At 42.0% G+C, this 23,856-nt stretch overlaps 1 protein-coding gene across 2 annotated transcripts; it reads right to left on the bottom strand.

The window, feature by feature from the left end:
- Window positions 1–7,450: 7,450 nt before the first annotated feature.
- MGC134232 (uncharacterized LOC618600) lies at window positions 7,451–20,700 on the bottom strand. 2 transcript variants are annotated; one of them, XM_024988268.2, is made up of 2 exons: window positions 20,053–20,700; window positions 7,451–9,140 (listed from the first exon to the last, which is right to left on the bottom strand). In XM_024988268.2, exon 2 carries the CDS (start codon window positions 9,128–9,130, stop codon window positions 8,675–8,677), a length of 456 nt encoding a protein of 151 aa, XP_024844036.1. In that variant the 5' UTR covers window positions 9,131–9,140; window positions 20,053–20,700; the 3' UTR covers window positions 7,451–8,674.
- Between the last annotated feature and the right edge of the window lie 3,156 nt (window positions 20,701–23,856).

Below are 23,856 nucleotides of genomic sequence, written 5' to 3'. Positions count from 1 at the left end.
TGAGGAGTACTTTTTAAATAGTGGGACTTTTTTTTTTTTTTTCCACATAAGAGCTGACAGAGTTACAGGAATACATTAGGGGAGCAGAGATGGTACCCTCTTAGACCCTCTCCAAATATCCAATTGATTCAAACTAAGGTGGTGGAATCTTGTTGAGCTGAAAAAGCAAAATTTCTACTCCTTCAGTCCAGTAAAAGTGCTCTTCCCAGTTCAGCCCTGTGCTCCTATTCACAAGATTTTGTAAGGCACTGGAAGGTTGCTTCTACCCACCTCCAAGGGCTCATATTAGTCTCCCTCTAAAACGTGGTGAATAAGAGACTTCATGTACATTCTAAGGGGGAACATTATGGTGTCCACTTGTTTATATCAAAGGTTGCGAGAAAAAATGATGAGGTTTTGTACATTTGTACATGAGCCATCAATTGTTCATTAACTTTCTAAATGACCAGTCACAATCTACTGAATTTGGAAGAACTGCCAAAGATGAAACAGCTTTTCCTGCTCAACTGGAACTAAGGGAAAGTGGTTTGGGACACAGAGTGACAAATCAGGGAAAGATAAAAATCACTGCAACTCTTAGCAGCTTGCCTAGAAAAGAGCTGGGTTTAATTTTATCTAGTAGAGCTTCTCCTTGCTCAAAATGAGTGTTTTCTCGTTAAAAGTAACATTTAACAATTTTTCCTAAGTTCTGGCTCTATTCCCAGGACTCACTATTTGAGCTCAAGTCACCCTCACAACCCTCTTAAGTTGATGTAATTATTCTTCTGACTTTTACTAATGAGGAAAGAAACAGAAGTGCAGGGAAGTTAAAAGGATACACTGCACAAGATTACACAGCCAGTTAGAATTGGAAGAGGTAGGGCTTGACCCCAGGGCCTCCATCTCCAGCCTGCAGTCATCACCGCTCTGTGATACATACCACCTCGGGATGAAATGCTATGTTCTGTAGTCCACATGGGCTCATCTGATATCATTCCTTCCATTGCTTAACTCTCCCATTTGGAGACGTCCAAAAACGTCTCCCATTGTCCTACTTACTCTCTGCTGACTCTCCTGTTTTTCCTAATAAAGTTGTGAGCTCCTTGAAACCAAGGGCTGCTATGTCCCCCAACAGTGCTCAGTAAATGGCAGGCATTCATTAAATGTATGTAACAGGACCGGGACTCAATCCCAGTGCAAAATTTAAGAGGCTAATACGATGAATGATGGTTTAATGAAATGTTTATTGAAAACTCAGGGACTCCCCTGGTGATCCAGTGGTTAGGACTCTACCCTTCCACTTCCAGGGGGCACAAGTTTGGCCCCTGGTCAGGGAACTAAGATCCCCTGAGCTGTGCACCACGGCAAAAAACAAACAAACAAACAAAAAAAAAAAACGAAGGAAAGAAAAATAAAAATCCGGATAAGTTACAGTGCCATGCTAAACCACACCAGTCAGAGGCCAAAGGAAAAATCAGCAATGGTGACCCCATCTTTAAAATGCTGATATTTTGGTCATAATACATCTTTTGTCTTAACTTTGATTTCTTTAAAATACTGCATTGAAATATTACTTTTCTTGATTATTGAGGTTTTTTGGCAACCCCACCCAACCTGCCTCAAATTTTTCTCCCAAGGTGAGCAGTTCACTTGCCTCATCCTAGTTTAGGTCCTGGGTATAACTGAATAAACGGTTGACTTCACACTCCAGTATCTACATTTGACAGTAGGGGAAACTGAAATCAAGGTACAGAGAAGTAGAACACTTTATTCAAGGCCACACAACTAAGTGGTGTCAGATTTTGGAGCTTCTGGTATCTCAAACTTAGTATCTTAAAAAAGGAATTTATGCTTTAGCTAACAATGACGAATAACACAAATAAATTAAATTCACAGGTAGGACAAAAATGTGGGCCAATGGTTTTAGAGGTTGCACTAAACTATGCATGATCAGCTACTTACATATGATAATACTGAAAAAACATGCCTCTATTGCCATCATTTTAAAAGGTTTTATAATAATTAATTCAGCAAACATTTATTCAGTACTTACCATGGAGCTTTTCCTCTGTTATTTACTTAAATTTTATATTTAATTTTTTTGTTGAAGTGCAGTTGATTTACAATATTGTGCCAATCTCTGCTTTACAACAAAGTGACTCAGTTATATACATATAGACATTCTTTTCTATATTCTTTTCCATTATGGTTTAACACAGGGTAAATATTGAATATAGTTCCCTGTGCTATACAGTAGGACTTTGTTGTTTCTTTTTTATTTAATAGAACTCACAGTAGGCCATAAGATGACCTCAAAACATAGGCAATCAATTAATTTGTTAGATTAGCCTCTGGATAAACTAGCATTAAATGAAATGAATATGTTTTCAAGGCAGAGTCTACTGTCTGGGCCATCAGGGAAGCCCATATATATACACATACATATATACATATATATATACACCTATATATGAACACATGTTCTTGAATCTTAACCACTGGACCACCAGGGAATTCTATAGTTGCTACTTTGTTTTTTTTTTTTAGTTCTATTTTTTCCACTTTTTTAAAATTACACTTTATTTTGTATTGGAGTATAGCTACTTAACAATGTTGTGATAGTTTCAGGTGGACAGCAAAGGGTAGTTGCTATTTTCAATGAGTAATGGAAAAGACAAAAACAGGAACATATGTTAAAAGAAAAACGAGGCATTGCTTCTAGGAAATTCTTTGTGTTTGTTCGAGTCATCTAAGGTTGCTTATCTCAGTCATTTCAAGCAGGTTTTTAATGAGCTATTGACCAACACTCCTAAAAAGCCCCTCAAAAAGCATGTCCTGCTATCAATGACTCATCATTAAACAAACATTCACTGAGCACCTACTGTGTACCAGGTTGTGTGTTAGATGCTGGGGATACGGATATGTGGAGTCAAAGGCTGCTTTGAAGCATGGTGTAAGTGGGAGAAGGTCAACAGGCAAGAGTTCCAAGGTCTGTCAAGAGGATTCTTGGAAGACCTCTCAGAAGGGCCAGGAGCATGCCAGTTTGCAGCTGGGGTGTTTGAAAGTACCCAATAGATAACTCTGGCCAACCTGAAATGTGAATAACTTACAAAGATAAAACAAAGAAGTTGGCAGGTAGAGAGAAAAATGTTAACTTCACCCTTGATAAAGCTGATACTGGAGAACATAGTGGCTCAGGTGGTAAAGAATCTGCCTGCAATGCAGGAGACCTGGGTTGGATCCCTGGCTTGGGAAGATCCCTGGGAGAAAGAAATGGCAACCCACTCCAATACTCTTGCCTGGAGAATTTCATGGATAGACGAGGACAGGCTGCAGTCCATGGAATTGCAAAGAGTCGGGAGACAACTGTGCGACTTTCATTTTTTTCCCTTTCATATGCCAACAAGGGAGCTTCCCAATCAGAATTGGACTGATCCATCCACCCAGCATCCAGGGACAGAGCCTGCCCCTGGAGCACTGGAAGACAATGGTGGCTCACTGGGGCAGCTTGTACTCAGAAAGTTAGGGTTTAGACAATACATGCCCACATATTGTATGTATGGTGTAAACAGTGTGGTATAAATGTGTAAACATGTATGAATGAACTTTATCCTTAAAGCTCATCCTTAGATTAATTAATCCTTAGATTAATCCTTAGAGGTGGTTAGTTAGCATTTGAACCCACATTCCAGAGAAGTTGAAGCACTACAAATGTCATTATCTAAATCTATACCCAGAGGATGTTGATAAAGATGTTAGAGATAATTTTTCATTGCCAAAATGACTTGTATTTGATATGTGTGTGTGTATATATATATATATATATGTATATATATATATATCATGCTAGAAAGATTATACTGGCCTAACAGTCCTCACAGAAGTAAGGGAGCTCTCATGGGTCTCTTCTCTAAGAGACTCATTCATTAGGGTTTTACCCTAATGACCTAATCACCTCTCAAAGGTCCCACCTTCTACTACCATCACCTTGGGAGTTAGGTTTCAATACACAAATTTTGAGGGGACATAGTAGGGACAGAGGTTTATAGTGTCATCTCTAGTTTCAACAGGTGAGCACAATTCACAGAGAAGTATTCAGTCTATAAATATTTGTTGGGCCATTAATATATCAATAGCAAATATACAGTAGTAACCCTAGGTGGTAGATGGTATTTCCAAAGATAACCACCACAGTTTTCCAAGGGTAAAATTTTTTGCTGTATGCTATGTATATAGTGCCCAGAAACCAGGGGCCCCTTAAATATGTTTCTTATGTTCAGTAGATGATTAACCTCTACATACACATTGCATTTGAGAAGGGAATGGCAACCCACTCCAAGACTCTTGTCTGGAGAATCCCATAAACCCAATGCCTGGCATGTGGTAGTTTCTCAATAAATACCTACTGAATAAATAAAGGCATAAATCTAGAAGAAGCACAATACCCCTCTGTGTTAGCTATCCATTGCTGCATAGCAAATCACTCCAGACATCAGCATCTTAAAACAATGATCATTTATCTCACAGTTTCTGTGAGCGAAAAAGTCAGGAAGCAGCGTGGCTGGGTGTTTCTGGCTCAAGGTCTCTCACAAGGTTGCAATCGAGGTGTCAGCTAGGACTACAGTCATTCAAAGCTTGATGAGGCAAGGAGACCCCCTTCCAAAAATACTCACGAGGTTGTTGGCCAGAGTTGCCAATTCTTTCTCATGTTGGCTTCCTCATAGGGCTGCTCACACAGGGCAGCTGGCCTGCTCTAGAGCAGATGATCATGATGATGCAAAAGAAAGGCCACATTGCCCTTTATGACCAAGTCTCCAGTCACCATCATTGGGCCTTATTCTATTCATTAGAACCAAGTCACTAAGTTCAGCCACCACTTCAGGGAAAAGCATTACAAAATATCAGAGGATCACTGGGGACCATCCTAGAGGGTTACCTACCACACCTTGGGAATTGTTAACTGACTGCAAATAGCAGCCTCCAAATGCTCAGACAAATGTGTTCTTTGCTGTGAAAGTGGTTATAAATTGTTTATCAACCTTTCGCTTGTAGTTTTGCGAACATGGTAACACTATTACCTCTTTGCTTTTCAAATGCAAAGGGCACTTCAGCAGGTAAATGGACAGTGATAACTACTTTTGCACTGCAAAGATTCCAGGTAGGTTCAGACGAATTGCTTTAAGCAAGTTTTGGTTCCCATCTTTTTTTAAATTAAAAAAAAAATTTTTTTTTTTTTTGGCTGCACAGCATGCGGAACCTTAGTTCCCAGACCAAGGATTGAACCCACATCCCCTGTGCTGGAAGCACAGAGTCTTAACCACTGGACTGCCACGGAAGTCCATGGGTTCCTATCTTTGAAGCACAGGATTGTTCTTTGACTAGAATGCAAGTTCAGTTTGTATTTCTCAACCCCATCTTTACCAATTCAGCAAAGCTAGATAGACCAGTTTGAGCATTAAAAAGAAAAACTACTAATTCTGATAGCCCATTTTATTTAAACTCTTGGTCTAAGATGACCTGTAAAAACAAGCAAAGTATGAGGTTGCTGCAAATGTAATTGTGGTTTCAGACCACAAATTTTAAATCATTATAACTAGACTCAAACACATCTTTATGAATCAAAATAGAAACCATTACAATCAATGGATTTTTGCCAATGAGAAATAAGTTTGTTTGTTCCTGTAGCATAAAAATCTGTGCTTCACAAAAACAGAAATATAGACCAATGGAACAAGACAGGAGGTAAGAATATACAATGGGGCAAAGCCAACCTCTTCAGTAAGTGGTGATAGGAAAACTGGACAGCTACATGTAAAAGAATGAAATTAGAAAACTTCTTAACACCACACACAAAGAGAAACTCAAAATGTATTAAAGATCTGAATGTAAGACCAGGAACTATAAAACTCTTAGAGGAAAACACAGGCCGAACAGTCGATATCATAAATCAAAGCAAGATCCTCTATGACCCACCTCCTAGAGGAATGGAAATAAAAACAAATGTAAACAAGTGGGACCTGATTAAACTTAAAAGCTTTTGCACAGCAAATGAAACTATAAGAAAGGTGAAAAGACAACCCTCAGAACAGGAGAAAATAATAGCAAATAAAACAACTAACAAAGGATTAATTTCCAAAATATACAAGCAGCTCATACAACTCAATACCTGAAAAACAACCCAATTAAAAAGTGGGAAAAGGATCTAAACAGACATTTCTTCAAAGGAGACACACAGATGGCTAAGAAAGACATGAATAGATGCTCAATATTACTCATTATGAGAGAAATGCAAATCCAAACTACAATGAAGTATCACCTCACACCGGTCAGAATGGCCATCATCAAAATGTCTACACACAGGAGAGGGTGTGGATAAACACTTGCACTGTTGGTGGGAATGTAAGTTGATACAGTCATTATGGAAGCCAGTATGGAGATTCCTTAAAACACTAGCAATAAAACCACCATATAACCCAATAATCGCACTGCTAGGTATATACCCTGAGGAAACCAAAATTGAAAAAGACACATGTACCTCAGCGTTCACTGCAGCACTATTTACAACAGCTAGGACATGGAAGCAACCTAGATGTCCATCGACAGATGAATGGATAAAGAAGTTGTGGTACATATACACAATGGAATATTACTCAGCCATAAAAAGGAACACATCTGAGTCAGTTCCAATGAGGTGGATGAACCTAGAGCCTATTATACAGAGTGAAGTCAGTCAGAAAGAGAAACATAAATACCATATATTAACGCATATATACGGAATCTAGAAAGATGGTACCACAGAATTTCTTTGCAGGGCAGCAATGGAGAAACAGACTCATGGACACGGGGAGAAGGCAGGAGATGGTGAGATATATGGTGAGAGTAACATGGAAACTTACATTACCATATGTAAAACAGATAGGCAAAGGGAGTTTGCTGTATATCTCAGGGATCTCAAACAGGGTCTCTGTACCAACCTAGAGGGGTGGGATTGGGAAGGAGATGAGAGGGAGGGTCAAGAGGGAGGGGACATATGTATACTTATGGCTGATTCATGTTGAGGTTTGAAAGAAAACAACAAATTCTGTAAAGCAATTATTCTTCAATTAAAAAATAAATTTTAAAAATCAATGAATAATTTTAAAAAAATCTGTGCTTCAGGATTTGATTAAATTCTTGGAAAGCATTTTCTGCCTCCTGCTGGTTGTGGAAGCCCTTCCCCCACAAAACGTTGTCAAGATGCTTGATGAAGTGGTGGGCGGTTGCCAAGAAGTCAGGTGAATATGGCAGATGAGGCAAAACTTTTGCGCCAACCTAATATCACTATTATCAGGAATTTCTGATGGAAAGTGATTGGTGTTTGCCAAACAACAAAACATGTATTTGGTTCAGGGAAGGGTGGAAAAGTTTTTTTTTTTTTTCTCTTGGGTCCAAAACACACACACTTTCTGACACACACAAAAATCAAAGTAAAGAAAATTAAATGCTTTTTATTCATGAATTTGCCACACAGAGATATTGGGTGAGTTAGTCAGAGGCAAAAGTGGTCTCAGGTGAATTTTTTCTAGTGGGTAAACATACATAGCCATTTGGTGGGATGGAGATAGGGGCCTTCCGTCTATTTATAGCCCACAGTCTGCAGCCTCAGCCAGTGCCTGCACAAATGTGCTCAATGGAAAGTCTCTTTGTGCTGAATCCAAAGCTTCAAAAGAAGCAATTAAATGTTCATGAGAAGTAAACATGGAAAAGTGGAAAAAGCAATTTTCTCCTTACAGACCATTTGAATAAAACTCGGTATCAAAGATGACTAAAGAGAAACTTTCCCGATGACGCTGTGGGTGTGAACACTTTCATAGAGATTTTCCCTAAAAACAGTTTTGCACAATAGCTGCCAAACCTGTCCCAGATGTTCCACGTCAGTCTTCTGAGATGGTATCTTCACTGAGGTCAGCAGAAACTCTAGCTGAATTGCCTTAAATCCTGTACCTCCAAGACCAAATGCAACTTAGGCCTTAGGAATTTTGTACCACCTTGGCCAGTTCTGTGTGGCGGGTAATCTTAGCCACCAAAAAAAAAAATGCTTTTAAATCATTTCTATGTAACAATTAGATTAAAATTTGTCCTTTGAAGTCTGCTTCCAGTTGGCATTTTGGATATCACTTAAATTGAATCTCTGCTTTTGTGCTCATATGTTGGGCCACGTGGCCTATTAAAGGTTTTTTTTTTTTTTTAAACCAAATTTCATTTTAGTATTGTTAAAACAGTAACACTAAAAAATGAGACTATGAGTATGTAGTGCCAAGTCAATCCAAATAGCAATTCTGATTTAGAATTGATGAAGTGTAAGATCCTAATGGTAGCTAGCTATTATAAACATATGTTCTATGTCAAGACAAGCTCTCAGCTACAGAATTCTAAAAATCCTAAAACTCCATCTCCTAAGGTACCAGCAAAGAGGAAAGGGATTTTTAATCTGAGAGCAGAGTAGCAATGGAGTTGCTGGATACCAGGAGGAATCTGAGTCATCACAGCAGGAAAGTTAAAGGACAGTGCATTACACAGGGTTCTATGGCTTCAGAGAACACTAGTCTAAACTCTATTTTTAAAACTTTCTTCCCCCAGTCCTAAAATTCATCCAGGAGAAAGAGGCTGGTTTAACTGCAAAGCAGAGAAAATTGATCAGCCTGGAGGGCTGGTCCTATTCGGAGAGGTCGAATGGCATCTTGCTGATGACCTCCCCATTCTCATTGACTATAGTGTCATAGGCCCAGCGGCGGTTGCAGCGGCAAATGGGCCCGCACTTGGTGGACTTACACTTGGGGCACGGGTAGAAGCAACCCAGGCAGTCTTCATCAAGGCAGTCACACAGGTCAGCCTCATTGAAGGTGAGCCTGCCCTTTTTGTCATACTTGTTGCCTTCGCGTTTTACAGAAACAAACTCATTCTTCTTTGCCATTTGCCCTTTCTTTATCTGCTGCCTTATTTCAGGATTAAAGTTGGCTACCTGAGGCCCGGGATTTTGAAATGACAACCGTTTTAACTGCCGATCCAACCGTTTCTTTTGCTTCAGTTCCTTCTCACTTGGTTTCTCAGGAGAACTTTGACGTGCAGGTCTCTCTCGCACGGAACTGCTCTTTTCTGCTTGTTCACTCATTTCTGCTCACCTGGGGACACAAACAAAGTCAGCAACCATTTGTGGGAGCTCAGTCAACCATGAGGACGCTGGAGCTGGTAAAAGTCATTTCAGAATGGGCCTATTAAGTTTTTACTTCAAACCTGGCTTAAGTGGATAGGAGCAAGTTTATCAACACCAACAAATCTTTGGACAAAAGTGCTTTTATCAGATAGTATTTCCTCCTTTATTTAACCATCTCTTTTGTCTATCAAATGTTTAAATAACCATGTTTGTCTAGACTAGTACTTCTCAAACATTAATGTGCATATGAATCGTTTCATGATTATGATTATGATTAACTAGATTATGATTCAGTTAGGACTGGGGTGGGGCCAGAGAGTCTACCTTTCTAATGTATGCCCAGATTGTACTGATATTGCTAATTCCAAACCTGCTTTGAGTCTCAAGGGCCTAGAGCTAAACCAATAGTGATCAGGGGCAAAAATTGCTTTGCTTTAATAGAAACCCAGTTATTCTTCTTCGGTGAGTGGCCCTAGGATAGAAAAACAACAGGTTTTTATGTAAAGAATCTCTTTCTCTCCACAGTCCCCCCCCAACCGCCCCCACACAAGGCAAACTCTTGACTTTTCCTCCAGCTAAATTGGTTTGAACAAAGAAAATACTGTTTGAACCACTTCAGATCAATAAACGTAGTCCTTGTTTCTGAGTGTAGTAAGTCATGGAAATTGGATGGGCATTTTTAGCAATTGCCTTTTCTCTTTAAAACATCAGCACTTTAGCTGTGGTTTATTTATTTCATTGGAAGTGACCTCCAATTCTTCTCAGGAAACACTCTACAAGCTACTTTAAGGTAATTCATCATATTGAATTAGTGATTGATTTTTCAAAGGCTTTCTAAAGTCAGTACATTCTCAAGGACTTTCAGTGTCATTTCGTGTCTCTCCATGTCTCACTGTCTCCGTCTGTATGTCTCTTCCCTCACCACTGCCCCCATCCCTCTCTTTCTCTCCTAATTGGCCCATGTCCTACAGACCCCACAAAGCTTCCCAAACTACTGATAATTGAAAGTAGAGAGGCAGAGGACGCCCATTTCTTTAAGGATGTTCTGCCTAGCTTCAAGAAGCAAACTGGCCAGAAGGAAGAGAGAGGATGGGGCATCAGCTGTGAGAGGATCACCATACTAGAGAAAAATTCCCTTTGCTTCTCACTGGAGAGTTTCAGGCAGTTCCAGAGGACTGGCCACACTCTGTTTGATCCATACTACTAATTTCATACAACAGGTTCCCTTTTAGGTGTTCCTTGTCACTTGAACAATCTAGTGTCTACAGAGAGGGAAAAGCAAATGATTCCCCTGAATCTGTCTCTTGAATTGGATTTATTTGCCAGGATCTTTTTGAGTAAATACCCAGGACAGAAATAATACAGTTTAATAATTTCTAAGTTACTCCAATGTCTTGGCAGGTCTAGAATATTTAGTTGTTTAGTTACTCTTATTCTTTGAGTTGTAATTTCATAGTTGACTATTTACCTTACTTTTCTTGGGGGAAAAAAAGGGTAGCAGCTACCTTTCTGATACATTACCCTAGACAGAGGAGCCTCAGGCATCACACTGCCAGGGATCAGATACTAGCACTGTCTTCACCACTAACTATCTGACTTTAACTTAAGATGACTTCAGTTGCTTAACCTCAGTTTCCTCATCTGAAAATGGGGATACTAATAGTACCTTCTCTATGGGTATGCCCTAAATTAGGTGCAGTGAGAACTTCAAAGATGATATAAGACCTGGTTTCTGCCCGCAAAGGTTTGGCAATCTCCACTGGAGAGATCAAGTGTCTGCAGCTCACTACAAGGACAGGGAAAGGTGCTCCAGTGCAGATTCAGAGAACCCTATGGGGGATGGGGGCGGGGGTGGGGTTCGTAATAATCAAATATCATTAGAGGCATCCCTATTTAGAACTAAGGTTTTTATCTTTTTTCTGCACCCCTCCCCCCAGTTTAGTGAGGCGCTCAGTCACTCAGTTGTGTCCGACTCTTTGCAAGCCCATGGACTATAGCCCTCCAGGCTCCTCGTTCCATTTTCCAGGCAAGAATATTGGAGTGGGTTGCCATTCCCTTCTCCAGAACTAAGCTTTACATCTTAAAGTATTCCAGTTCATCCCCATAATGGTAAAAAAAAAAAAAAAAAATAGTGTGTGTGTGTGTGTGTGTGCATGTGCAAATTTGCCACCATAATTCAGTCTAAAGCCACTATTTTTTTCCATTCATTCAACAAATATTGATCTGGAGTCTATCATATATGCTAGGAATTGTGCCCTATTTATTGCAGTCACAATTGCACACACAAGTCCAGAGTCCTTCAAGCAGTGGCCTTTACAAAAATGAATGCTACTGCTGCTAAGTCACTTCAGTCGTGTCCGACTCTGTGCGACCCCATAGACGGCAGCCCACCAGGCTTTGCCATCCCCGGGATTCTCCAGGCTAAAACACTGGAGTGGATTGCCATTTCCTTCTCCAATGCATGCAAGTGAAAAGTGAAAGTGAAGTTGCTCAGTCGTGTCTGACCCTTCGTGACCCCATGGACTGCAGCCTACCAGGCTCCTCCGTCCCTGGGATTCTCCAGGCAAGAGTACTGGAGTGGGGTGCCATTGCCTTCTCTGTACATGATACTAACGGGATATAAATCAAGTACAGTCCAAAACCCAGTTACTGAAGGACACAAAAGAAAATGTGAAAAAACAAGGGAAAGAGCTTGATGGCCTGGTGAAAAGAACATTTTGTGATAATTTTAAGTACTTTACTCATTCATATCACATGACAAATTCCATCTTTATGTGTGTAATGATTTCTATTATTTAATTTTACCAAACGAAAGGATGATCTGAGACATTTTCTACAAAGATACTTGTATGATTCACCATCTATCCTGCTTTTTCATTCCTATGCCCCAAAATTATCCTCAGTATGAATACGTTGAAACCACTTATGCCTTTGGGCATACATACCTGGTCTTCTTACATGGAATGGTCACCCTGATTTCGATACAACTCTCTCTCATACTTCAATAAACCCTTTCCTTACATATTCTCTCATAACAAAGACCTGTTCTAAGTTGTTTACAATGTAACCACTGCCATCATTTACTTTACCTTTGCAATTATTTCTATCATCACGATATAATATGTGACAACGTGTTTGTGTATATGGAGGAAGCAAAGCTTCTATCAGATGTGCAACTAGAAATAAGTGACTTACAAATATCATGCATCTGAAATACAAAGAATATAGAGATGAACTTCATGTATTTGAGATCCTCCTTCAGAGGCCTATCTCTGCTTCCACTCAGTTAATCAAATGCAGATAACTTCATGGACCCAATGATACCCAGAGCGATACAGAGGTGGGGGTAAAGAAGTCAGGACATCAGAGTAGCTGAGAGTTTCTGGGAAGTCTTGAGTATGCAAATTCAGATTTCACCTTGGCCTGGAAATATGCCAAGCACATTGGTAGAAGTCTGAAGATGTGACATGCCTGAGGATTGTGGGGAGAGTTATGGTGTATATACTCATAACATCACACATGTCAGATACATTAAAAAATATAGAAACAAAAATGAATAAATTGGGGTAAAAATCTTTCACTCTTCAATTAAGGAAAATATCTGTGTAGGCCAATTTTAAGGCACAGTATTTGTTTTAGAAACAGGCATCAAGACTGGTGGAGAAACTCAAAGTTTAGTTATGAATAGCTGTGAACCAAACACAAAACTGATTCTCAATAAAAGAAAATAGAATCAGGTTACAGTGAGAGCTTTTACTGCAGGAGCACTGTAATAGCTCAATTTGCTGGATACTACAAGTAAAATCACCAGGCAGCTGAACAGATGTGGCTATTTTATGTTCAGCTATGGCACACTCAAGACTTCCCTGGTGGTTCAGACGGTAAAGCGTCTGCCTACAATGTGGGAGACCCGGGTTCAATCCCTGGGTCGGGAAGATCTCCTGGAGAAGGGAATGGCAACCCACTCCAGTATTCTTGCCTCCCCCGCCCCCCACCCAAAAAAGGGGCTCAAAGAAATATTGCGCTTCCCTGGTGACTCAGAGGTTAAAGGGTCTGCCTGCAGTGCTGGAGATCCAGGTTTGGCCCCTGGGTCAGGAAGATCCCCTGGAGAAGGAAATGGCAACCCACTCCATTACTCCTGACTGGAGAATCCCATGGACGGAGGAGTCTGGTGGGCTTCAGTCCACGGGGTCAAAAAGAGTCGGGACACTTTATTATATACTGGAGAAGAGATGATGTCATTTGGAGCAAATCATAAGAGACAGCGCCCATACATTAAAAAGTTGTTGAAAGGGTAAAGAGAAGGGGTTGAATTTAGACAAAGATCTTGTTATTTTGACAACTGGCATATAGTATAGTCTGTTTTTGCTGATTTTCACCAGCTCTTGCTTCTGTTTGTCTTCCTAAATAAAATTAGAGGTGTTCTTGCAAGCAGAATTTAAGAAGGCTTCTGGTGAATTCTAGACTGTCACTGAGAAATGTGTCCCTCATCACAAATACCTGGAGTGGGGGAGGATCCAGAAGGCTGCCATGCCCACAGAATTGCTTTTCTGTGCCTGCAAGGAATGCTGGAGCAGTTCTACAAAGGAGGCCAGACAAGTGCTTACAAATGAGGCACAAGGTAGAGTTCCTAAGGGATCCAGCTACTTATTTCTTCCCTCCTTACCCACCCGTCGTTTCTCCTCTGTTGACACTCTGCAGAAGGGAAGTGTGGAAGAATGTATTATTTGTTCATAATTTTTCCTTCTATTCTCTGTATTGTGCTGTAGTTTCACTAGGTAGATTACACTTCTCCATCCCATTGCCCTTGAAATTCGCCATATGACTTGCTCAGGCTAAGGGAAAATGGGCACAAGTGATCATTAATGAGTTCTGCACTGAGATATTAAAGGGCATTGCAAATTTCTGCCAAGGTCTTCTTGTATTTCTGTCATCTGCCATGAGAAGTGCATACCCCAGGAAGCTGCTGACTGCAAAATGAGACACATATGAGCAGACCTCAGTCTGATTCATAACCTTAAGCAGAGCTGCCATAAGTGACACACAGACACATGAGCAAGAACATCAGTGGTATCTTAGTCAACCAGTAAGATTTAGGGGTGGGGTGTTTGCTATGCAGAAGCATCATAGCTTTAGAGGAATAACACATGAGGGTAACAGCCATTTACTTGGGACACACTCTTTGCCAAGCACCACTAACATTAGCTCCTTTAAATCTACAAAATTTCCTTCTGAGATCTGCTAATGCTTCCATCTTTCATGAAACATCTGCTCAGAGAAGGCAAGGACTCATAGCTAACAAGTGGCTGAGCCAGAAACTCAAATTCACATGTACCCATGTTCAAATATTGCATTGGCCAAAAAGTTCATTTGGGTTTCATTTTGGGTGACATTTCATGGAAAAACCAGAATGAACTTTTTGGCCGACCCAATACAATGATTGTTCCATGGCTTTTTCCTATTTTTCCTGCAGTTGAAACCACAGGTGATAGCAACAACCACCACATAAAGCACAATTTCACTCTTTTATGAAGGGCACTTTCCCGGGTCTTTTTTCAACCCAATTCCTAATTGGGGTACTTAAGTTCTGTTTAGCTCTGCTCTGGATTGAATCATAGCCCATGAGATTTGAAATGGTAAGTCTTCAGTTCGGAAAATATTGTGCTTTAGAAACCACAAGAGGGCTTAAAATAGATTGGAATATTCTGAGGTTATAGGTAGGAGAGAAAATGTACCAGATAAAAACCAGTTGAGCCAGTGTTTTGAACTTTTCTTGACTAAACCAGACAGACTCCACAGAAACTACTCAGGATCCTCCCTGTGACCCCACTGCAAGAGACAACCATTCAGAAAGCACCGCCAGGATTGTTGCAGTGACACTGAGAAGGAAATATTTCCCATCTCTGGCTGCCCATTAGAACCACTTGGAGACCTTGAGAAAGAAAAAAATTCTGGGCCCTGCTGACAAACATAATCAACATTTCTGGGTGAGAAGCTGAGCATTTTTTTTTGGTGGGGGAAATGTGAATTTTTTAAAGTTCTCCAGGTAATTTTATTTTCTTTGACCACACTGAGTCATGTGCGTGATACTAGTTCCCAGATCAGGGGACAAACACTGGTCACTCAACCACCCCCGTCTACAGTGGAAGCTTAGAGTCCCAACCATTGGACCACCAGGGAAGTCCCCCCAGGTGAGTCTAATAGGCAGCCAGAGTTGTGACCCACTAAGCTACACTGGTGGAGAAGGCAATGGCAACCCACTCCAGTACTCTTGCCCGGAAAATCCCATGGACAGAGGAGCCTGGTAGGCTGCAGTCCATTGGGTCGCAAAGAGCTGGACACAACTGAGCAGCTAAACACAGTGCAAGCTGTAATAGAAGATGGGCTTCCCTGGTGGCTCAGTGGTAAAGAATCCACCTGCTAATGCAGGAGATGTGGGTTCCATCCCTGGGTGGGGAAGATCCCCTGGAAGGGGGCATGGCAACCCACCCCAGTATTCTTGGCTGGAGAATCCCATGGACAGAGGAGCCTGGTGGGCTGCAGTCCACGGGGTTGCAAAGAGACACGACGGAGCGACTCAACAACAACAACAAAAGCTAGAAGATGGACATGGAAAATGTATTTGCTGATTTGCTGATATTTAACATTAAAAGCCAATTCCAGCCAATGACTCACTCATGGAGACTGGAGTGTCAGCTTTGCATGTCTTTGAACTTCCTACCTACTCTCCTATCATCATTCTTTACCATTTCTCTTTCCTCCGTGGAATATTTACTGAATATATAGTTATTTAATGAAATCCACATCTATGTTAATTCCTAAAGTGGAGTTTTCCAAGGGCTAGACTGTAAAAGTTTATAGAGTTTGTAAAGAATTCACTAAAACTGTTATTTGCTAACTTAAAGAGGAGAGATGTCAGTGGCTTCATGGGCCAAATAAACAAAGCCCAGATTGTCATTTATAGTGATTGTATACATGGTTCATACTCTCCTAAGAATATTTTGGAGCACTGACATTCTAGTTTAATTTGCACCTACAAGTTCCCAAGGATTACCTGTGACTGGCATAGCCCGAGATGGAGACATGCATGCTATCTTGCTCCTGCATACAGAGACCCCTTGTGGCACTTATCTGACTGCCTCCCAGGATATGTGGGAAACTTTCTATTTCTTTTACAGTAAGATACGCAACTCTCTTACTGCACTGGTGGCAACTGATTTTTTTTCGATGCATTTGAGTGAAAGTAATATCTAAGATTTATGGAGTATTGTCTATGTGCCAGCCACTATCCTTAGTGTTCTACATGCATTAACTCATTTAATCCTTAACTCTATGAGGTAGATGATCTAGTTATTGTCCTCATTTTACAGAAGAAAAAAACTGAGGCACAGAAAAATTAAGTAAGGTGTCTAAGGTCACACACCTATTAAAGGATGAAGCAGGAATTTGAACCCAGAAAGTCTAGTTCAAGAATCTGGATTTTGAGCCACTAGAAATACCACGGAGAAGGCAATGGCACCCCACTCCAGTATTCTTGCCTGGAAAATCCCATGGACGGACGAGCCTGGTAGGCTGCAGTCCATGGGGTTGCTAAGAGTAGGACACGACTGAGCGACTTTAGTTTCACTTTTCACTTTCATGCATTGGAGAAAGAAATGGCAACCTACTCCAGTGTTCTTGCCTGGAGAATCCCAGGGACGGGGGAGCCAAGTGAGCTTCCGTGTCTTGAAGCGACTTAGCAGCAGCAGCAGCAGCAGCGATACCACATCCCTTAGTAGGTAGGGAAGTGATCTGAGTACATTTTAGGAGAGGCTGTAGAGCAACCAGTAGTCTCATCACTGCTAGTGGAAGTGCAAACTGGTACAACCACAAAGAAACTGTTTGCTAACAGTTGATACCTACTAAAGCTGAACACCTGCTTACCCTATGACCCAGTAATTCCTGGGTACATATCCCAAAGCAGTGCATACGTGTGTTGATAAAAGGACATGAATTTGGGTGTTTGTAACAGCACTCAACTGGAAACTACCCAAAGGTCCATCAACAGGAAAGCAGATAAACACATTCTAGTGTATTTATATTGCTGTGCAGCAATGAGAAGAAACAATGTATCACTACACAGAGTAATAAGGAAGGCTCTCACAAACAGAATGCGGACTCAGAGAAGTCAAGAAAAAAGAGAACAGGCTATAAGTTTCTACTGTATAGAGTACAGAGGCAGGCAAAAGGAATCTTTGCTATTAGGGGTCAGGCTATTGGTTACCCCAAGGGGGAGAAGCTGTGTCTGGAATGAGTATTTGGGGGAGGGGGCTTCTGGGGTTGTGGGTAAAGATTTATTTACTTACTTGCGCTATGTGGCTTGTGGGATCTAGTTCCCAGACCAGAGATTGAAACCATGCCCCCTGCAGTAGAAACACGGAGTCCTAACCACTGGACTGCTAGGGAAATCCCAAGTCCTCTCTATTGATCTGGTTATTGGCCACAGCATGTTTCAAGTTCTGAAAGTTCAGTGAGCTTTACATTTAGGTTACATGCACTTTTCTGTATGTACACTGTTTATCAATAAAAAATTTGCAAGGGTACTGAAAGTGAAAGTCAAAGTGAAGTCACTCAGTTGTGCCCGACTCTTTGCGACCCCATGGATAGTAGCCTGCACCAAGCTCCTCAGTCCATGGGATTTTCCAGGCAAGAGTGCTGGAGTGGATTGCCATTTCCTTCTCCAGGGGATCTTCCCAACCCAGGAATCGAACCCAGGTCTCCCGCATTGCAGGCAGACGCTTTACCTGTGATCAAATATTACCTAGGAGATTTCATTGAATATTTTCAAATAAACAATGCATATTTAAGGAAAGCAGTCATTCCAGGCAATCAAAGAGTAAGTGTCTACTATCTCTAGTTCTTCCCCCACTTTCCTGCTTTTTATCACAAATGCCAACCTGATGATTTACTAACAATAAGAGGAAATGATCAACTGGGTCAGGTATCTGGAACGGGTTCAGTGTGCCTGCCTCCAGACAGGAGTTCAAAGGCAGGGTAACTAATGAGAGTTGTGTGAAGCTATGGTTGGTAGGAGGTATCAAAACAAAGGGTCCCTGGCTCACTCCGTTTGCATCTCCTGGAGCACTCACGAGGGTGTGGAAATAGCTTTCTTTTGTAGAAATCTTCAAGAATGAGGAATCTGAGGTCTCCGCTAAGACGTGACTGACTCCACATGACACTCTGCCTAAGGGCAATCCCCTCTGAGGAGAGAGTCCTCACTGGAAGCAGGTGGACCAGCTCACAGTAGGAATTCTCACTACTCCTGCTCACCTGTGTAAGCAACTCATCAGCCACCCCTTTATATTTGAGGGGTAGAGCCCAATCCACCATGGCCTGTTTATCCCGCTTCTGCCTTGGAGAGAAAGACTTCATTAACTGTCACAAAGGCAATGCTTTACCAGTGAAAGCACTACTTTCTTTTTGCCTAAAAAGTATGCCTACAAAAAACTTTCATCACTATACATGCTGTCAGCCAAGTTCTTTCTGGTAAGTTCTACAGGGAAGAACTATTGATTTCTAGCTCAAAAATTATAATCAAAACAGCCACAAAATTCACCTCTATTATCAGGCAAGACTTGAACCTGGCCATCTTACCAGGTTTTCTTTTTCTTCCTCTGTGCACTGCACAGAATTATGGATAACTAAATATAAGATAACTTTGGCAAATACTTTTCTTAGAATTCTGCTGATTATTCTCAGGGGGAAAGTTGTATGCAAAGAAAGTAGGTTGACTTAGTTACTAAGTTTACTCATCAATCATTTAGTGACTTTGCTCCAGGTCTTATTTCCAGTTGCATTTTAAATTTCAATCTATTTTCAGGATCAGATTTATTCCCCCCTCCCTCTCCTCATCACCCCTCCCACCACAGAAGCCATGCTGGATTTACCCTTAGTCCCACTAAGCCCTTGTGGGAAAGACAGACTTCTGGTGAGAAGTGATGAGGGAGGAAGGGAGGAGGAGAAGTGTCCGACTCTGAGACCCCATGGACTGTAGCCGGCCATGCTCCTCTGCCTATGGAATTTCCCAGGCAAGAATACTGGAGTGGGTTACCATTTCCTTCTCCAGGAGATCTTTCGAAGCCAGGGATTGAACCTGTGTCTCTCACATCTCCTGCATTGGCAGGCAGGTTCTTTACCACTGAGCCATAAGGGAAGCCCGTCCTCGCCTTACCTGAGTTGATTTAAGGTCCCTTTCATCTGAGGGGAAAAAGAGGAAAGATCTCTGGATAGAGGGGTGACGGAAGACAAATTCTTAACCTGGTGTCTGCCCTGTGCCTCATCTGATGAGAGTTCTGGGGCCCCCTAGAGGGAGGGGTCAGTGCCTAATGGCTGAAGGTGCTCTGTTCATCAGAGGTTCTGACATGTTGGGCCCAAGAAGGGGTCAGGTGATTATTTTGCAGAGGAGATACAACATGAAAAGAAAATTTCTCAAGATAAAGTAAAAAAGGGCAAGAAGGGTTATGTTCCCCAGACCTACTCTTTCTGAGACCATAACATAGCACTGGGGCTATAGGACCTTAAAGTGAGTGCTGGAGAATGGCAAGTCATAGAAGAGAAAGAGAAATAGGTGCCTACCTTGCAACCACGAAGTACCAATAGGTACGTGAAACAAACACAGCTCAGAAGAACATGGACAAGCGTTTTCCTAACTACCTGTAAGATACTTGCCCTGTGAAGTCCCAGGGGCATCGAGGAATTTCTAGTGGCAGTTGGAAGAGCAAGCCACTCAAAATGGCTGTGTTCTTGCTCTCTGTCTCTCCCCGGTCTGACTAGTGCCTACTCCACCTACACCCTACTCACAGGACAAACCTTCCCACCTCCTTGCCCCACGGCCCAGCTACCTATAGCTTAGCAAACGGCTGATGAGGAGTCGGCCCCTCAACTGCTTTCCGCGATCAGCCGTTGCCACGCAACGGTAGACTTGGGTGCCACGAGCATGGGTTCTTATGTGATGATGCGTGGGCGCTTGTGTGCGCGTGTGTTGTGCGCATGCGTACTTGCAAGGTCGTCCGCGAGCATGTGCGAGTGCCTGATCGCGTGCATGGGTGCGTGGGTACCTATGTGCTTGCGTGTGTGGGTGCATGGCTGCATGCTTGGCCTCCTGCGTGCGTAAGCGGGTGCCTGAGCGCGTGCGTGCATGGGCCCCTGTGTGCGTGGGTGCCTGCATTACTGCACGCATGCATGTTCAGCCATGTCCCAGTCTTTGACTGTAGCCTGCTAGGCATTCTCCAGACGAGCGTAGCCATTTCCTTCTCCAGGGCATCTGCCTGGCAGGGATCACCTGAGGTCAATTCCCATACAATTGGTAATCCTGGTTTCCCCCAGCCACCAGCAGTGAAACCTGCCAACGTGTCCGTCCTGCCTGCTTGCTCCAGCGTTGCACACGATGGGATGTTGTTCCAGGACCTTGCTGGAGACAGGCAGGGTCCTCCATCAGGTAAACCATGATGTCTTCGTCTCTGTCGCTGACTTAGGGCCCTTTCTTTGCTCGGGAAACTGGGCAAGTGAGGCCTTGCTGGCCTGTGGGATGCAGCAGAACAGTAGTCTTGGGCTAGGAATCCTTAATTTGGGCATAAATGTGTGTTTTGTAAATTTTATTTAGTTAATATTTTGTTGTGCTGGATTTTTGTTGCTGCTCAGGGGCTTTCTCTAGTTGGGGAGAACTGGGGCTTCTCATTGCAGTGGCTTCTCTTGCGGAGCACTGGTTCTAGGGCACTTGGGCTGAGTAGTTGTGGTTCACTGACTTCGTTGCTCCAGGGCATATGGACAGGGAGGGATTGAACCAGTGTACCTGCATTGGCAGATGGATTCTTTTCCACCACGTCACCCGGGAAGTCCAGTTTGGGCATAAAAATGTGACATCATTCATACCCAAACTGCTAAGATCTGGGAATATTTTAATTATTGCACAGTAGGGTGTGTTGCCCACTGTCCTTGCAGAAGATTATACAGATGGTGTTTTGTCAAACTACTTCCATTATATTAAGGTGCTCTGTGGAAAGAATATTCACTAATCAAAACAGTTTGAGAATACTGGATTAAATAACATTAAGTAGATGTCTTTACTGAAAACCTCATGTCATTAATGTGCTAATGGGGCAGTGAATCCTTGTGTCAATCAGGATATGCTAGGTTATGCTGCAACAAAAATTGACTCTAAAATTTCAGTGGCGTATATCAACAAAGGTTTATTTCACTAGTCCTGCCACACATCATCTTCTCTTTGGGACCTAGGCTGAAGCAACAGACTATTTGTCGTTTGTTAGTATTCAAGAGAAATTTATCTTTATTTTTACACAGAATAAAGTGCACAGGTCTTATGATTTTCTTTGTAGAAGTGCAAGGAAGTTAATGTCGATGGGACAAACTCTGATCAGTGTAGAGACAGGAGACAGCAGAGAGTCAGCAGCTAAGTTCCCTATGCGTTCCCTCTCTGATGGGCTGTAATGGGGCACAGTTCTTTCTTTTCATCTTGGTACCAGGTGGAGACACCTGAGAGAATCAGCAGTTTCTCTCATAGTGTTTGATGGAAAGTTTGTTGGGAAGCAGTGACCAGTATCACAGGACATCATCTTATATTTGAATATTGATTCATTTATTTGGCTGCTCGGAATCTTCTTTGTGGCTCGTGGGATCTTTAGTTGTGGCGTGTGAACTCTTCTTTGCGGCATGCAGGATCTAGTTCCCAGACCAGGGGCTGAACCCAGGCCCCCTGCTTTGGGAGTGTGGAGTCTTAGCCACTGGACCACCAGGGAAGCCCCTCACCTTGTATTTGAATCTCCCTCTTTTCTCCTCACTTTAGCTGCCATGGATTATACCTCCCACGAAAGCTTTAGCATTTAAACCTTTCTTCAGGCTCTGTTTTCCAGGGAACCCAGGATAACACAGTGTGGGAAAATACCAGGGCTTTCTGGTCTCATAGACCAGTGGAATTGTGCTATGTTAGGCCTCCTTGGTATTTCTCCATCTCACAAAGTACACACTCAGCTTTGCACATGCTGTTTCTCTATATGGAACATTCTTCTTTCAGACATATGCATGGTTTATTTCCTCACCTCCTTCAGGTTGTTGCCCAAATATTGCCTACTTACTGAGACCATCCCTTCTCTCCTATTTAAATTTGCACACATATACTGCACTGTATTCCTTCACCCCTCATTTATTTTATTTATTGTTATTTCTAGAATAATAGCTCCATATTATATCTCATCATTCTTGGTAAGCTCCATGAGAGGAAAAGCATTCAGTAAGTATTTGTGGGGCAGCTGGGTAATGGATGAATGGATGGATAGAGTGATGGATGAATAGATGAACAGATGGAGCAGTCGGTGATAAGGAGCTGCTCTTTTTCATGGTTCAGGATCTCTGTAAACATGGTATAAATAAACTCCAGATGAACTTCAGTTTCAGGATTCATGGGCAGTTCAGAAAAGAACTGTTGAATCAAACTGTGCTGAATGTTTTCTTCAGTTACTCCCATCAATGGTAGAGCTAATCAATTTTGGAAGGCATCCTAGTATGCCTTCCAAACAGTCTCATTAGGCTCTTTGAAACTATTGATGTCAGAATATAGCACTCTTATCCCTTCCTTTTTCATCATTAATTAATGGATTAAATGTCCACTATAGCAGTCTTATGGAGAAGGCAATGGCACCCCACTCCAGTACTCTTGCCTGGAAAATCCCATGGGCGGAGGAGCCTGCTAGGCTGCAATCCATGGGGTTGCTAAGAGTCGGACATGACTGAGCGACTTCACTTTCATTTTTCACTTTCCTGCATTGGAGAAGGAAGTGGCAACCCACCCCAGTGTTCTTGCCTGGAGAATCCCAGGGACCGGGGAGCCTGGTGGGCTGCTGTCTATGGGGTCGCACAGAGTCGGACATGACTGAAGTGACTTAGCAGCAGCAGCATAGAAGTGTTAAAATCTAGCCCAGGAAGAAGGTGGTCCTGGACTGTTGGCTAGCTGCATCTCATTCCATCTGATGCTGCTGAGGCCTGGCCATCAGTGTGCATTTGAGGGAGACAACAAAAACCCACCGATAAGATGGCTGGAGAGCTTGCTAAGTTTAAAGGCATCCATTAATGGACTCTCGTTTTTAGCAAAATGGAAGTTTGTTCTTTAAAAATTTTGTTTTGAATTACTAATTTATGTAGAGATAAAAGAATGCTTAGATTTTTAAGACAGATCAGCTTGTGTTCACAAAATCATTCTACGTATATTAAGATGAGGAAAAGCCATCTGTTTGTCTAGAAGAGAATTGACTAACTTTAGAGTACCTTGTAAAGTGGCAAGTGATGAACCATTTTAAGTAGGTTGATTTAGTTATATCTATAGTTTGTTTAGTATTTTAACTATTTATAAGGCATGCTGTAATGTTGGGAAATGAGTATAAACCCTAGTTTGGGTGGTATCTAGATGTTTGTAGCCCTTGTTTAGCACCCACAATTCTAACCATAAGAGCTTCTACTTAGTGCTTATGATGATCCAGGAATCACATTCAATATTTTCAGTATGCTGTTTTTTCTTCACAGCCATCTTAGGAGTGAAATATTATTATCCCCATTTTAAAGCTCAGGAAACTACCACTTAATGGGGTTGAGAACGTGCCCGGGGTCTTACAGCCTTTAAGGATCACAGGCATGGC

Source organism: Bos taurus, chromosome X (genome assembly GCF_002263795.3).
Source record: "Bos taurus isolate L1 Dominette 01449 registration number 42190680 breed Hereford chromosome X, ARS-UCD2.0, whole genome shotgun sequence".
NCBI classification, from domain to species: domain Eukaryota; kingdom Metazoa; phylum Chordata; class Mammalia; order Artiodactyla; family Bovidae; genus Bos; species Bos taurus.
Note: the sequence above shows the minus strand (reverse complement) of the source record. Positions and strands in the feature narration are given on the sequence as shown.